At 41.3% G+C, this 16,042-nt stretch overlaps 1 protein-coding gene across 2 annotated transcripts in view; it reads right to left on the bottom strand.

Annotated features, from left to right (window-relative positions):
- mettl24 (methyltransferase like 24) overlaps positions 1-10,897 on the bottom strand; it is a 34,029-nt gene extending 23,132 nt beyond the window's left edge. The window contains exon 1 of one of the 2 annotated variants that reach the window (XM_070925942.1): positions 10,296-10,897. In XM_070925942.1, the coding sequence (XP_070782043.1) occupies positions 10,296-10,604 (309 nt within the window). In that variant the 5' untranslated portion in view covers positions 10,605-10,897. The remainder of the gene's footprint in view (positions 1-10,295) is intronic. The other variant, XM_070925943.1, reaches the window with a different exon arrangement.
- Positions 10,898-16,042: the final 5,145 nt, after the last annotated feature.

The raw sequence follows: 16,042 nt of genomic DNA, 5'->3' as shown, positions 1-16,042 counted from the left end.
TGAAAGAAGGCTGTGGAGGAGTAGCGAGATATGTGAGCAGGGGGGGTGGGAGTAAAGTGTGTGTGTGTGTGTGTGAGAGAGTGTGTGTGTGTGTGTGTGTGTGTGTGTGTGTGTGTGTGTGCAAGAGAAAGAGCGAGACATTGGAGGCTGAGGCACAGATGGTGTAGATGGAGGATGAAGAGATTGCTCTCCTCTCTGTACTGTTTTTCCTTCTTAGGAGAAATCTAACAAACCCACATCTGGTATGCATTTACTGTGAGACAGAAACTGTATGAGTGTGTGTGTGAGAGAGAGAGATAGAGAGGGAGAGAAAGTTGGAAAACAACTGAAACAATTCTAGAAATGCTTATTGTACAGTGGTGGGTTAGGAATTAACCTCTGAATATTATTTGATATTGAGGCTTTGCATTTACGCTCCACACACTCTCATTCTTCATTCTGCAGACTACCTGGCAGTAGCATTATCTGCCCAAGTGGCGTAAATCAAAGCTGATCGAGGACCAGCGTGCGCTCGTTCTCTCTCAGCAATTTGTGCCATTACCTACATGGCAGCCTCATTTTGTGTCCAACTAGCTTGAATCAAAGCTGATCTATGAGCAGTTGCATTTTTTTCCAAGGTGCATCATTTCAAACATCCTCAATATACTGTGCTCGACCCAGAGAACAATATCTTTGCTGCCTTCAGTTTTACACGGAGTAGCATGGCAGAGGAATAAATGACAGATAATGAGGACACTTTATGAGTTGAATGAAACTTAGATTCAGATATTGGTTGCATAAAAGGGAAAGACTGTTTTCTTTAAGTGCCAAGGACAAACCTCTCAGAAAACTGACATGCAAATTTATAAAATTAATGCAAAGTAATTAGTGCTGCTCCACTCAGTGGCACAAATTAAACAGGTTGCAGTTCTCATGCTGTTGTGATTGGTGCCCATTTCCAGCACTGTGTTTTCATTGAATGGTGAGGTTAAACAAAGAGAGCCATTCGTTCCCACCACAGCTAGAGTGTGTGATGGAAATACATTCAATAGCAAAGCTGTGCAGATAGCGGTTGTCATTTAAAACAAGGAATTGCAAATACATGGTAGCTGACCGAACCACAACAACAAATAATTTGCTGCAAACTAGATCTGATACAAAGCCACAGTGGGAAATTACATTTGTTAATGGCCTTATAAAATATACAGATAACACTGTTCACTCATGAGTGAGTGTGTGTGTGTGTGTGTTTGTGTGTGTGTGTGTGTGTGTGTGTGTGTGTGTGTGTGTGTTTGTGTGTGTGTGTGTGTGTGTGTGCATGTGTTTTTAAAGGAGAGGCAGCTGTGTGTGGCTTACTTTGATATATTTCCATCAGTTATGTGTGGTTTCCACTTAACACTCAGTACACAACAGCTACACTTATCAGAAAATATAGAATCTTTCTCCCTCTTTCACATACACACATACATGTATGCACTCACACATACATATACAAACACCAGTGTCTTCTCTGGAGTCCTTTAACTTGTCATGGCCCATGCCATCAACTTAAATCTCTGTAGAGCTGGCTGTTGCCTTGGAAACTGAGTCCCTTTCCAGCCACATCATGGTAACTTCACTCATACATGCATTCACAAATGCATTCAGACGTATACAGATGCTTCACTTCATCACAACATGGAGCGAAATGCTTGTGTAGGAGATGCAACTTGGGTAATTTAATGTAATCTATTTTATTATTGAAGATACATTGTTGTCTGATTGGATCATGCCTTGTTTAAATCGAGGCCGTCTTGGCCAGCATCTCAAGAGACAGATGGGGTCTTATTGTTAGCAGGCTTGCAGTTAAAACCAGTATGTGTGTGTCTGAGTGTATGAGTCAGTCTTTGCAAGTGTGCGCCTGTCTTCCTGGACTATATCCCAGATATGAGATTTGTATTTGATGTCTAGTTTGGTTGAGCAGAGGGAGCATGCTGAGCACCATATGACATTTACTTCCTGAGATGGAGCTGGAAAAACAGAGTGTTTGGTTTTAACACATAAATGATGACAGGAGATGAAAAGGAAAAGAAATTGAAAGAGATGGCAAGGAAGATGTACATTTCTAGCCACGTCGTAGCACAATTGACAATGTTCATGGTTATTTGTGAGATTAGAGTCCTGCCAACATTATTACTGAGCAGCGGTGTCTCCACAAGCACTCAGCTTGTGTTTGTATTTCTAATTTCATCTCCCTACTCTGTGCCTTGCTCTCCATATGTTTTCCATTGTCATGATCACTCAGCATCAGCTATCAAATAAATACTACAGAAATGGAGTGAGATTGAGCGACAGAGAGGCAGAAATATGCTTTCCAAACAGGGATGAAGAGGCAAAGTGTTTTAAACAGGGCTTGGAACAACAACAAGCTCTTTTAAATGATTGTTCTTGAGGTTCACTGGCCCTCTTTGTTGCTTTTGAAGCAAAGTGGCATGGTCTTTGTAACCAGACACAGGTAGCTGTGGTGCACGCCAAGTGCTACAGAAATGGGTTTCTGCTACACAAACAAACCTTAGGCTTTTTGGTGACACACAGTGCCATTTGCTAGAAGCAGGTATTCATGGTCTGTGTGAGTGTATGTGTACATGGATGGAGCAGTGTAGGTGAGTGGCAAAGATGGGAGCGAGGGCGTCCCATTTCAGAGGTCAATGCACTCATTCATATCAGCTGGGAGGGAGGCTGAGAACTTCCTGGAATGTTCCAGACAAGGCGTCCATGTCTGAGGGGGTTATTGTGCGATCGAGACTCTGGACTTGACAGTTTGACACTGACTTTTCCCCCTCCAGTGGGAGTCTTTGTCTGATACAAGTTAGCGCACACAACAGACCCACTGTTTATTCAGCCAATAACATAAAGTGCATTGAGTGTCTTCTGTTTTTCCATCTGTAACATATGGTTTTGATCATCTTGTTTTGAGGCAGGGTTTGTATGTATCTGCATTTAAAAGTAGGGATCACTAGCTGTCAGGTTTCACAGATTTGGGATCCATATTGTTCGTACTTACCTACACAGTAAACGTAGTAATATCTTCTCAGCTCCAGATACCCTCCCAGCTGTTTGTCATGTTTAAAACGAGTGTAAAGCCTTGCTCATGGCAATGAAATAGTCATATTTTTGTAAACTTTGCAGAGAGGGGGTGATTGATTATCTGAAAGGTTTCTTTGTGCTTCTTCCACCCATAACATAATGGCCTGTTTTCTTTGGTTGGACTTGGATACTAATCTTGCATTGAGCAACATGTGTAGAGCTCAGACAAAGGGCTTGTATGTCTTAACATTTATTTCTCCGCTCTGATTTAATCTGCCTTGGAGTTATTACACCTTGCTATGTACATGTAAGCTGCTTTCAAGGTGCCTGTGATCCTAAAATGCAGGCTGATTATTTTTTCTCTCGTTGTTGCCTACGAAATGACACTAAAAAGATGTTTTGCACTTTGTGGCAATTTATATACAACCTTAAAGCATTTGGACAATAAGCTTATTTCTTGCCGAGAGTCAGATGAGAAGATATGATAAATATGAAGCTGGAGCCACTAGACCATTATCTTAGCTTAGCATAGCATAAAGACTGAAAGCAGGGGTTGCCTCTGTACAAGGGCCAGGCTAGCTGTTTCCCGTCTGTTTCATATTTAATGGACAGATATGAGAGTGGTATCATTCTTCTCATGTAACTCTTGGCAAGAAAGCAAAAAAACGTATTTCCAAAAAATGTTGAACTATTCCTTTAAGCTTTGAGGAAATAATTTGACAGGTTTACATGTTGGACTGGCTGATGCAACATTTTGGTCTATATTTTCATATCAGTTTTACCTCTGGCACTCTAGCTTTATATTTGCATTTTGGGCAATTCAGTGACTCAAAACAAGCTTCACTGACAAAGTAAGCACCGCTGACTATATGGTGAATAAACGCATAAGGTTTTGCTTAAACAAATGTCAATTTAAAAAGCCATTTTCTTGGAGACTGCTTTTGTATGTCAATATAAGTGTATAAGAGTTGGGAGGGAAACTGCACTAGGCACTGTTTGCGATGAATGAAATTTGTAGCTCAAGAACAGGGAGTGTGATCCAGGTGACATGTCAGGTTCCCAGCCGTTGATTTCATGTGACTTCCTGGTTCCCCAGATGCCCTGGCTGGAGGTTAAAGATGCCTGAGAACTGACTCCAGTCACACCTTTGGGATTACAGAAGTCAACCCCTCTCATTCTTTGGTAACAGCCTCTCCCTCTCTCCCTCTATTGAGCCGAGGTGTTTCAGCTTTCCAAGACACGACCAAGGTCACCGGGTTTCTGCATTAGAAATTCCACTGGGGGCCTGAAAGTGGCTGGCAGTGGTTGGCGCAGACAGCACAAAGTGGTCCTTTCTGTTCTCGCTTCATCCCGACACTGAACTAATCAATGTTACGGAGCAAAGTATTCATTTGGAATCACACTGATGGTTATTTGAACAAAAGTAATTAATACTTGCCTTGCGGATAAATGAACTTGTGTCCCATCTAATTAGAAGAAATCATTTGAATTAAAGTGCATGCTGCTCTGACTTATTGGTGTTTTTTGGTGAAATCAATTAGCATAATGAAAAGTATTCTGTTTTATCCAAACAGCCCGAATTAGAGTCAACTCAGAAGACCATTGCAGTGTTTATGTAATTCCCCTCTGCTGGATTCCTTTCATTTTTCTTTGTCTGGGCTGTCGGTGAACAAATAGAAACATCTAGTTTGTATTTCTGTCAATCTATCATTGTTGCCAACATCAACAGGATACTAAATCATTTCTACTAATAGTTGCTGTCTCCCCCTGTATGGCTTTGCAAAACAAGAGAAACAGATCAGTTACTGCATGGGGTTGCACAGATTACCCTTTGTCATCTCCACATCACTGGGTGATCATTTTAGCGGGCTGTCTTAGTGTTTCACGTTGTAAAATCTTCCAAAACTGGGAGGCCTGTCTGAAGGGATGCACGGTTCCACTTTGCTTCTCTGTTATGATCTATGTGCTGGGAGAAATCTCTGAGTGACGCTGGGACAGCATTCCTGTAGAGAAGCTCTGCAGCGCTCATATACACACACACACACTCACTGTACCTTTACTGTGAAATGGGACACTGGAGAGCAGGCAGGGAGAATTGATGAGATGGATATGCTGTGAAAAGGCTATGTATGTAGCAGTTTAGCATTAATAATTCATTTCTACATTTAATTTGGAGATGTTTGTGTTTGGCTTCTGTCAATAGTAGGTGATGGGAGGAGTGCCTTAAGATAAAATCACTTTCTAGCTGCTAACTGAACATATTATAGAAGAGAAAAGAAATACTTGCAGAGTGGCATCAGGGAGTAGAAGCAGAAGTGAATATCAATGTTCTCTTTTTTGACAGGAAGCAGCTGGACTTATGGGAACATGCTGTCTTAAATTTGTGAAAAGTCTCAAGTGTTGCTCTAAGCACTAATTTCCTCTTTCAGGACTGTGTTTTCTCTGGCGAGGAAAGTGGCGGACTTTGAAGTTGTTTGACTATATAAGGAGTAATGAGACATTTGTTGCAATTCACTGCTAGGTCAAGATGGTTCCTGAAGTTACTATATTTGCCTAACTATCCATGTTTTGCTGACAGCCTTGTTTAATATGATTGGATGATTTCTAAATTGGAGGGTTAAGTTACTCAATGTTACATAATAACAGCTACACATCTCAGCTGGTGAGATGGTAAAATGGAAGTTGCATAACATTAAAACAACACCAGTATTCTGGGGTAATGGTCCTCAGTCAAGTCACATTTATTTATATAGCCAAAATCATCAGTCAGGTTTGTCTCAGAGGCCATTATGATCTCTACAACATACAACACCCAGACCCTTGGCTGGGATAAGGAGAAACGCACCAGACCCTTTAGCAGGAAAAGATAATTGGGAGAAACCTCAGGAAGAGCAATACAAGAGGCAAATCTCTTCCAAGACAGGCATGCAGTAGTTTTATGTACAGAGTAGACAGAAGTGAAGTATTGTCCAATGTGGCCTTGTAAATAGAGAACTCAATGCTGATGAGCTGTATGCAAAGAAAGGACTCTTAAATGCCTCACGGGAATATTTGGACTACAACACCATATACTGTATACAGTAACAGTAACACAAGTATACAGAGTGGAACAGGGCCGAACAAAAAACGCTGGAGAGAGACCGCCTTCCTACTGCAGCATCTGGACCATGGTCTTATTTTCAGCTACACTAGCGTTATGGCTGTATGGATGGCAAGGGCGGTCTGTTGGTTGGTCAGTCTCAACAATTATTAACAACACTTACAACTATTAAATGGCCATTCAATATGGGACATTGATGTCCCCCTCAGAATTAATTGTAATAACTTTGGTCATGCCCTGACTTTTCATCAAGCATCATCATCAATTTAAAAACGGTTACATCTCCGGTATTTCACATATGTAGAGATAGAAAACAAGATGTCGTGATTAAACAAGCAGCGAGCCTACGGTTTGAAGGTATTTACGGAACATCAGCAGCTAGCCTAACATTAGCTCCAGTGGGATATGCATTGGTGGTACTTGCATTTCTTGTCCAACCAGGGTAACAGCAGCACTTCCTCTCCCACCGATGGCAGTGGGTGAGTGTGGGAAGCAGAGTCATGCAAATTAGCATATGGCGTCATCTGGTGACTTTTTGAGCTGCCGGCAGCTACTTTTTTTTCAGAGCTTTTAGTAGTTTTCAGCTGGAGAGCTAGAAATGCGTTGGAGTGCGAATGTATTGCGTGTTTGTGTGTGTGTCTGCGTCACTGTGACTTAAGGGCAGTAGTCTGTTTATTACTGTGTTAAAAATCTGGAGGCTGAGTCATCAGTGCTTGCTGTGTCTGCTGTCCTCCATCTTTCTCTCTTTCTCTCCCTTCATCCCTGCTGCTGTTGTTTGGCCCAACACATTTCATGTCTGTCCATAACTCTCTTCTTTTCCCAGCAGGGAAGAAAGCCTGCAAGAGGTAAATGATTAAAGAGGATGTGTGTGACTGTATTTTTGTGGATGCCTGACAGCTAAGAGATTAGATTTCCTTTAGATTGGTTATTACTAAAACAAACCCTTAGGCTGTCTCTCTCTCTCTGTCTCACACACACACATTATGAAGGGAGAAAGACTTTGTCAGCAGCAGTCTGTCCTGTCACCTATCTACACCACAGCTTTGTGAATGAGTTTTGTTAAGAGCTTTGCCTTTCTGAATGTTTTTTCATTTAATTTTGCCTCAAAGCTGAAAATCCTTAACTTTCGACATTTTCAAACCTCAGCAAAGATAACAGAGTAGCTGGTGTTGTGTCTGTGAAGCTGTGTCACCTTGTAGTCGTTGCAAAAATGTCAATGAGGTAACGGAAAATTTAATTAATTTACTGATATGATGAAGTCGGATCATATTGGCACTGTCAACAAGACAGGTATGAAGTTTTGTGTCTGAATCAGGATTGAGACACAAATAAAACTCCATATGTATGTAATGACAGTAACAGGTGACAAACCCAATCAACATTTCTTAGAAGTAGAGTATAGAGAGTGTCTTTAACCACTGATGGATTATATGAAATGAATAATGATAAAAACATTCAGTATTTCAGCTGTGAGGTCAATCCTATGCTAATATGAAAAATAAGGGGAGGCGATGTTTAAATGGATGCATTCATTACTAAACATAGACATTAATGAGAGTGAAACATACGTATTATAACTTAACATATCTCACTTTAAATATAACCCCTGACCAACAGCTCAACCTGACAAAAGTCAGATTCGAACATCTGTTTTATATTGCACCCACAATGTTCGGTGTCTTGATCATTTATGATGTTTATGTACAGTGCATATTACACAGGATTTGCAAAATCCTGCAAAATCAATCAAACTCAAATAAATAGTACTAGTACAAGAAGTCCTGAAAGTGCTCAGCAAAAAAATGTATTTGAACATTTACAATTCCATCGCATTGCAACTTTAATTACATTTTTGGATGGTTTAGTTAGTATTATGGTTTTATTTCCAGCCAGTGCTTGTTATTTTGGCCTGGGCTCTCCCTCAATTTCAACTTTAGCTTCTAGATTTTGTAATAAAGGACTGGCCCCTTATATCTAGTTTTCTATAACTCCCCTCTTCCCCAGATAACAGTGTAATGCTATTGTGATATTTGCATGGGAATCATTTTGTGATCACCCAAGTTCGGTGTTATCTGAGTTTACTAGTCAGTATACTCAGTGTCTATAAATACAGATGTGGTCACTTTTTTACCTTTACCTTTTGAAGACCATCATTACCTCGCCGGTCATGCTCACAATTTAACCAATTCTATTTACTGTAGATGTAGTCATGGCTGTTGCAAAACATTTCACTGGTTTAATTTGGATTTACAGCAGTTAATATATAATGGTGAGGTGCAGCTAACAGTTTCTGTTTATGCTCTGCTGCAACATGAAACTTAGATCTTTCCACAATCTGTTGACAGCAGAAACAGTTATACTCTAGTTAACATGCCAAACATCATGGCAGGGTAACAGAAATACAAAATAACGCTAAATGTTATGTGTCAAACCATACGATCACTTTTAAACTGATGCAGCCCCTTTTTAAATGGCAGGCCAAACTCGTCTGGGAGAAGGCCTTCAGGCTCTCGTTTGTACACTGCAAATCACTGAATACCATCTCAGGCTATTCTAAACAAAGCCATTCATATAATCCAGAAATTCTTAAATCAATGAGTGCTTAGAGTGGCATGAACACTGTACAAAGCTGCACTGGAAATGTTTGTGGAAATCATCAGCCAGGCTAAAATGCTATTTTTTTCTTTTCTTCTATAGGAATGTTCTCTTTAGTCCTCTACTGCTATTCATCATGGTCACTGGAGGCGCCCTTGTCATCTTCCTCACAGAGCAACAGTCCTGCCTTCCAGCCCATTATTTCATCTGACTGAAATGCACGAATATGTGCCGAGAGGAGAGAGCAGGGATCTATAGCGAGAGAGGGAGAGAGAAGTTCAAGGAAGGGAGAAAAAACTAAGAGAAATATGGGTTAGAAGTGGGAGGCGAGACTGAAGTTTTAAATTGAGACAGACAGGAGAGATGAAAAAGCAAGAGGGAGGATGAGAGCACGAAGAACGGGGACAAGGTAACATGACAGAGCGAAAGAGCAACAGTGATCTCGGAGATGAGAGCCGAGAGCTAGAAAAAGCGAGAAGAGGTGTGAAGAAGAGGAGTTAAACGGCAGCAGCATATGACACAGAAATTTCATCAGGGCCCCTCCAGGGCATCTTATATGACAAATTTTGTGTTAAGAAGCAGGGAGAGTGAGCATATGGTGGTATGTAATATTGATGGCGCACGAGTGCCCATCTCTCTGTGTGGCATAATAGCCCTGCAGTGATTTTCATGGCATTTAAAACTCAGTGCTGTTGCTCCTCAGTCTCTAGTCGGTTGAGGTCATTAAAGATTTAAACACAAACGCGAACAAGCATTTCTTACCCCAAAGTAACAGAAAGAAGACATTTAGTACAGAGGAAGACAATACGGGACTGAAAGAGGGAAGAAAGCAAGATTAAGGTAAAACAGATTTGTAGTGTGTGTGTGTGTGTGTGTGTGTGTGTGTTGGTGGTGGGAGGGCTGAGGGAAAACGGTAGTGAAAGGGAACAAAAGGGAGATGGATGGATAAAGGCAAGAGCAAATAGCTGAGATTAATCAAAGAAGAAAAAATAAAAGGAATGAAGAGACACAGAAAGAGGGAAGTGGGAGTTTTGTTTAGCCGGCGCTTTATCACACCCTTCACAGGTCAGGGGTCAAGGCTCTTGAGTGTGTGTGTGCTTGTGTATGTGAATAGCTGTGTTTGCTCCAATACACATTGCATCTGAATGGTTCTTTGTTAGGGTTGACTCTGTATAGATTTGCAACTGATACAAAACAGCCTGAGGGGGAGTGTTTGTGTGTTTTGATTTGTAGTTTGGGTGAAACCTATAGTTATATTCTATACATCTATCAAAAACATTAAGTGCAGGCAGCCTTGTACCACTAGAAACTCCCAAACTCTCCTTTTCAAAGCATTTCAGAGGCGCTTATTGAACGTGCGCTGATTCTGCTGCCTGCTCTTCCTTCATCACCCTCTTGGGATTACTGAGCTTTAAGCCAGTGACTCTCAGAGATTGAGTGAAAGCTCCTCATTGAGCCTCTCTGTCTCCTACTACACTGCTTTAGGATCAGATAACCTTACAAGGATCTTAATCACAGCAATCAAGAACTGAGGTTGAAGGGGCATTAAACATACCTTTCTGCGCGGGCGGGGAGGTGGGCAACATGGTGGTGAGGGGTCCTCTCTGTCCTTCTTTAGTGTTCGAACATAGGAGATTCTCCTTTTGATGCTTCTGTCCTTCTCCTCTGCTTCTGCAGAGACATGCTTGGTCCTGCTTTGTTGGCCCCAGTTCTGACTAGTCTGGGTGGGACGTCCCAGTGCCAGGGGTGTAGGTGCTCCTACACCGGTCTCCAGGTAAACATGAACACACACACACACAGCAGTGAGCAGAATACCCAAACGCAGCAGCAATCCCCAGGTGAGTCGCTCTCTGCCCATGTCCATCCACTGTTTTGTCCTCTCTGTCTTGCTTCAGTCCATCTCCTCAACTGGAAGTGTTGATTTGCCCTTTGCTTTTTCTATCCCATTCTTCTCCTCCTTGTCAAAGAGTTGTCCTTCTCTGCTCTTCCCGTCCAGCCTCTCATTCCCTTCAGATCCAAAGTCCACCATTAGATCAAGAGTTGTAAGTTAATGAGCCACGAACATGTCAAGAACACCTCTGCTCATAAACTAACACACGTGTGTGTGCCTGCTTCTTAACCCGAAGGATTTTGTGCATGCTAGTGTGTGTATGTGTGTGTGTGTGTGTCGATGAGGCTCTGCAAACAGATTCAGAAGTACAATGTGTGCCACCCTCTTTGAAAACTTTGGGAACTCCCTCCTCACACTCTCAAGTCCCCCTTTCCCCAAACACACACGCCCCTTTAATTTGCTTTCTTTTTCCTTCTATCAGGCTCACATCACACACACACCCCTCTGTTGCTCTGCCCCCTCCCTTGGGTTGCCTCTCCCGCCCCACAGACTCTCGGGTTACTGTGTAACTCTAGATATGGGCAGGGCCTACACCATGGGCCCATGCAGGTCCCCCTCTACGAACATGTTGGCTCTCTCACCGAACAGGACAGCTCAGCCTGGATGTGCAGAGTGGATAATATTGCTCGCAGTCGTGCTCAAGTCCTTATTGACAGTTTAAGGGGATATGAAAAATATGTGCAACAGTGCTCTATGATTTGCATTGTTGTTTTCTTCACACAAACACCGAAATAGATGTTCCTGTTACTGCCACTGATCAGTTAGTTCTTCAAATCTCTGGCTGAGACTAACTTCTGTGTTTTATTCTCCTTGGCAATAAGTAATTTGAAAGCCAACACTGGTCTCATTGTCTTCTCAAGTTACTTCATTAACTTTGCCATTGATTTCCCTCCAAAGACGGCTAAATCTGCTGTTATTTATGAATAAATTAATAATCAGAGCTTCTTGTGCGCCCATTTATTAAATATGTTATTGATATTTTAGGCTACGAGAGGACACATTATTTATCAGGCCTGCTAAAGCGGATTATTTTTGGACGGACAAAAGCACCGCTCACAACAATTTCAGTTGGATGGAAATTAGGATCTGCCTGGCTTCATAGAGCATCCTGACAAAGCTAAATCTAAGAAAATAAATGCAGGATAATGATGAGGCTGCCGTCTTTCTGCTGACTGTTTAGAATCAATGGCAACCTTTTGTGTTATTGGCTTGTAAATGGCTCTGTACTGCCCCCCTTGGAGTAGAAACAATACTTCCCCTGCCTCGCTATTAATGAGTGCATATGCAAAATTGCAACTCACTTCTTTCTGTTTCATTGTTTCACAATCAGTTTGGTTTCCAGAACAATACACGCACCAGAACATACATATGTCTGTGAAAGTAACATTGGGTTGGAGAGAGACAGTGACGGGGTCAAATATGTTGTAGAGGACATACTATGGACAGCAGACTGACATTAACATGTTGCCTCACACTGAAATGCACAAAGTTTTACAGACAGTGGAGGAATAATACGGTGGGAAATGACCACAGTGATGAGGTTTAAAAACTCAATAAGACTGGTGCTGTTGTTCTTAATGGATTTATTGTAGCAACATGCTCAGTAGTTAGTTGCTTAAACAATCAGTCCGTCAGTCAATAAATCAAATTCTCGGTCTGTATGAAAGGTTTGTTTATGATTTTATATATTACCATTCACTGGTAAGTCTTGTTGCAATACATAATAAGCTGTTAAGAGAGAACGTTTGGGTCAGAACCTGCCAATTTATTTGCTAGATTTTTTTTGTGGTGAGTTTTTCTTGTACAGCAACATACGCTTCAGAAAGGACATGTAGTTTTCCCTAATTAAAAACAGCTCTGACAGTGTGTGAAATACCTTAAACACCTAGTTCAGTAATTTAAGCAAGAATGAAATCGGTGCCAGACATATAGACAATCTCTACTGCCACCCAGTGGTTAGTCATGACCAGTTCATCACCTCCATATGGAATGGATTACAACATATAGAGAATCTGTGAATAGCTGAAGTGATGTAGGTCAAACTGGTATTTAACTGGTACTGAAGAATCAAGAAAGAATGCACCCTGTTAAACTGACTGCAGATTCATGCAGAAGTAATTACATGTAGCAGAGCAAAATTTGGCAAAGCTCAGGTTCTGTGTGCATGCACAGTACAGTGCGTGGCAAGGTGTGCTTTTGAAGGTGAGTATGCATGACTGTATCTGTTGTGTGCCTACGCAAAGAGAAATTCCTCAGAATGTCAGACACATGTTGTGTATCACACTCAAAGAGAAACCGTGTTTCTGTTGTGGCTTTTTCAGATTGAACACAGAAGTTTTTTTCCCAACTGTCGACGGCATTTCACATATTGCAATGATTTGTCTGGATTTGGCCAAAATCCGCTGCCACATGGAATGCATTCGTGTCTGTCTTTTTTCCTTCCTCTCCTCTCCTCTCCTCTTCTCAGCACAGGTCATGTAAACTCGAGTCCAGCACAGAAATCAGTACAAAGGTCAAACAAAGGTCAGGCAGAGGCCCACTGTTAACTCAATAGATTGATCAAATACCATTAAAGGCATTTTGCTACTTGGAAGTTAGCTACTGTTTAATTTTGACAAAAAAATATTGATCATATTGGCAGAAAAACCTTTACCATGACAAACTGTAATTATGGCTCAAATCATTCATTCATACAATTACACAACTAAGGACAAGAATTAAATTGAGCCTCCTGGGAATAAGGACTGGATCGCAGAGCAACAAAACACCCAAACTACAAGAGGAAACGTGCATTGGCTTTCACAATGAGTGCATGTGTGTGATTATAGGCCATAAAGGTTAACAGATTAGAAACTTCCTTTTTAGGTTTAGAAATTGAAGATAGAGTGCAGGTTACTTGCCGATGGGATTTACTTGACTATCTTGTAAACAAACAGCAGGCCCTCTGATATGTGCTGCGGTGTATGCAGGTTTCACAACACACCGAGTAAAACTAGATTAAACTGGACTGGGTTAGTCTGCTCGGTAAAATGAAGGCTGCAGAACACACTGGACAAACTTGGACAAACTTACTGAAGTCCTGCTCAGTGGGAAGCAGCCAGTTGTGACAGGAGCTGGTGAATGTTAGAGTGTGTTTTAGAGTGTTTGCTTTTGGCTGGGGCTCAACACACTACACACTTAAAATTGTGTCCACTGTCACTGTAGTCGGATCACACACAAGCAAAACCCCAAACTTTAAAAACACTAAGTCACAAGTAAGTCATGATTCAGTAGCTCCAGACTGAATAAGAGTATAAATCTGAGGCCATAAAACAAATCTGCTCAAGCTTCTTTCTTCCACACCTTCAACAAACAACAGAGCAGAGCAGGACATGCACAAAAGCAACTGTTCACCCCTCAACAAGGATAAGTGACACATGGTGCAAAGTTTTATCAGCTTCCTCTCAATACCTTTGAAAACAAGTAAGGAAGTGGACAGCAAACAAAAGCTGACAGGTCAGTGGGAGGATACAGAGAGAGGTTAAAGTCAGCGGAAAGTTGTGTCAAAACACAGCTCTTCAAAAAAATAGATCAACTCCAGTGGTCACAAACCCACTGTCAACAGGATTTAGTTCTCCTACATAGCTAAAATGACTGTTATAGACTATGTATGATGAGAAACAGCTCATAATATATAGGTTATATAAGTATAATCACCAAAAACAACACAGAATTTCCAGGTTGTAGTCACCACTGCCTAGCAGACATGTGGAAGACGACAGCTCCGTCTGTGCTGTCTTATTTATGGCAACAACATCTGTCTGTGCCATAAATCAAAATCAATCTACTTTTGCGTTGTAAAGCCACCCCAGTACATGTCTGGTGACATCCAGCCTTTTGGCATACAATTTTCAACCTTGCACACTGTTTATAAATGTTCCATCTGCGTGAATAACATGTTTCAATTGCGTCTCTGCTGTTTGATTGTTTCCCATCGGAGCAAGTGGAGCAGATGGCGAGTCGGCGTGATGGCAAAAGCAAACACTGTCATAGCTCGTAGTTGTATTCCTGCTGAATCCAGCCGAGGCAAGGTACATTAAGTCAACACAGCCACAACTACTGCACGTATCAATTATTAATCAAAGGCTCCAATAGGAACACTTGCAGAAAGAGAGACACAGAGAGGCTGGCTTGGAGTTCTAGAGGCTTTTGTGTCAGGAATTAGCCTGTAGTTTTTTTTTGTTGTTGTTTTTTTTTTTAATATCTGGTGCACACAAGAGTGAATAAGCTAGGCGGTCATACCAAAAATGTGGTGAAGACGGTGGCACTTAACTGCATCTTTGGCTAATTAAAACTAAACACAACTGTTAATCATTTAATAGTGATAAATGCAAAATATTTCATGGTTCAAGCTTCTCAAAATGTGAGAAATTGCTGCTCTATCTTGTCTTCATTTATGTTAAACTGAACATTTTTGTAGATGTCACTTTAGCATCTCTTACTATTTTCTGATGTTCTCCAGACCAAACGATAAATCGCTTGATCAAGATAATGGGCAGACTTGCAGGTGAAAGCCTATTGGAAAACAGCATTCATGAAAAGAGTGTGCTGACTCTGAGCCACAGATTTATTTAGATGCACGGCTATCAACAAGCAGTCTAAATGAAATTTGCAATGTTGTTCACATTCTTCATGGTTCAGACCTCTCGGCGTCAGAGTTTGAAAGGTAAAGATGTATAAACTCCTCAGGTAGTCCTGTCCTCTCCTCCGCAGAGGAATCGATAATGAAAATAGTTGCAGCCCTGGTTTAGAGTGGAGGAAACAAATGAAAAAGAGGGGATGACAGTAAGCATGCAGCATTTTGTTGGTTTAGAGAGGAACTATGACCATGTGATGATTAAGAACTCAGCAGCTCATTACCACTACTTAAGTTTGTTTCACTGGCTATTGAAAATGTTGATCCTGACAGGGGGTAACACCTCGGAAGAAATACAGCTGCATGATGTCAGAGGCCCACTGGTGGATGTAACTCAAGGGCAGCATATTTACAAAAGAACTAACAGTTATGGTTCCAGACTGAAACTGTGTACATCACTGTATCAGGCTGTGATCAGGTATCTCCAAACTGACTTTGAATGCTCTGTGTTCAATCCTAGTAATCTGTCTTTCACTGAGAAAACACTTCTCATGATTGCTTCATTGTATGAGAATGTGTGATGTAATCAAACGACTATAAGGGCCAGTTACTGAAGTCAGGCCAAAACAATTAAGTCTGTCTTACTCAAAGAGGTGAGATGGTATGGGTTAAATCACTTGAAAGAATGAAATTAAAACATTACATAGCAACAAACACAACTTAGACTGTAGTTATTATGTTTACAGCGACCTTTCTCTCTGACGTTCCAAAACATCAGCATCTTTAATCTTCAGCC

This window comes from Enoplosus armatus, chromosome 19 (genome assembly GCF_043641665.1).
Source record: "Enoplosus armatus isolate fEnoArm2 chromosome 19, fEnoArm2.hap1, whole genome shotgun sequence".
Lineage (NCBI taxonomy): Eukaryota > Metazoa > Chordata > Actinopteri > Centrarchiformes > Enoplosidae > Enoplosus > Enoplosus armatus.
The sequence above is the reverse complement of the archived record's forward strand: the minus strand, read 5'-3'. Positions and strand labels throughout refer to the sequence as shown.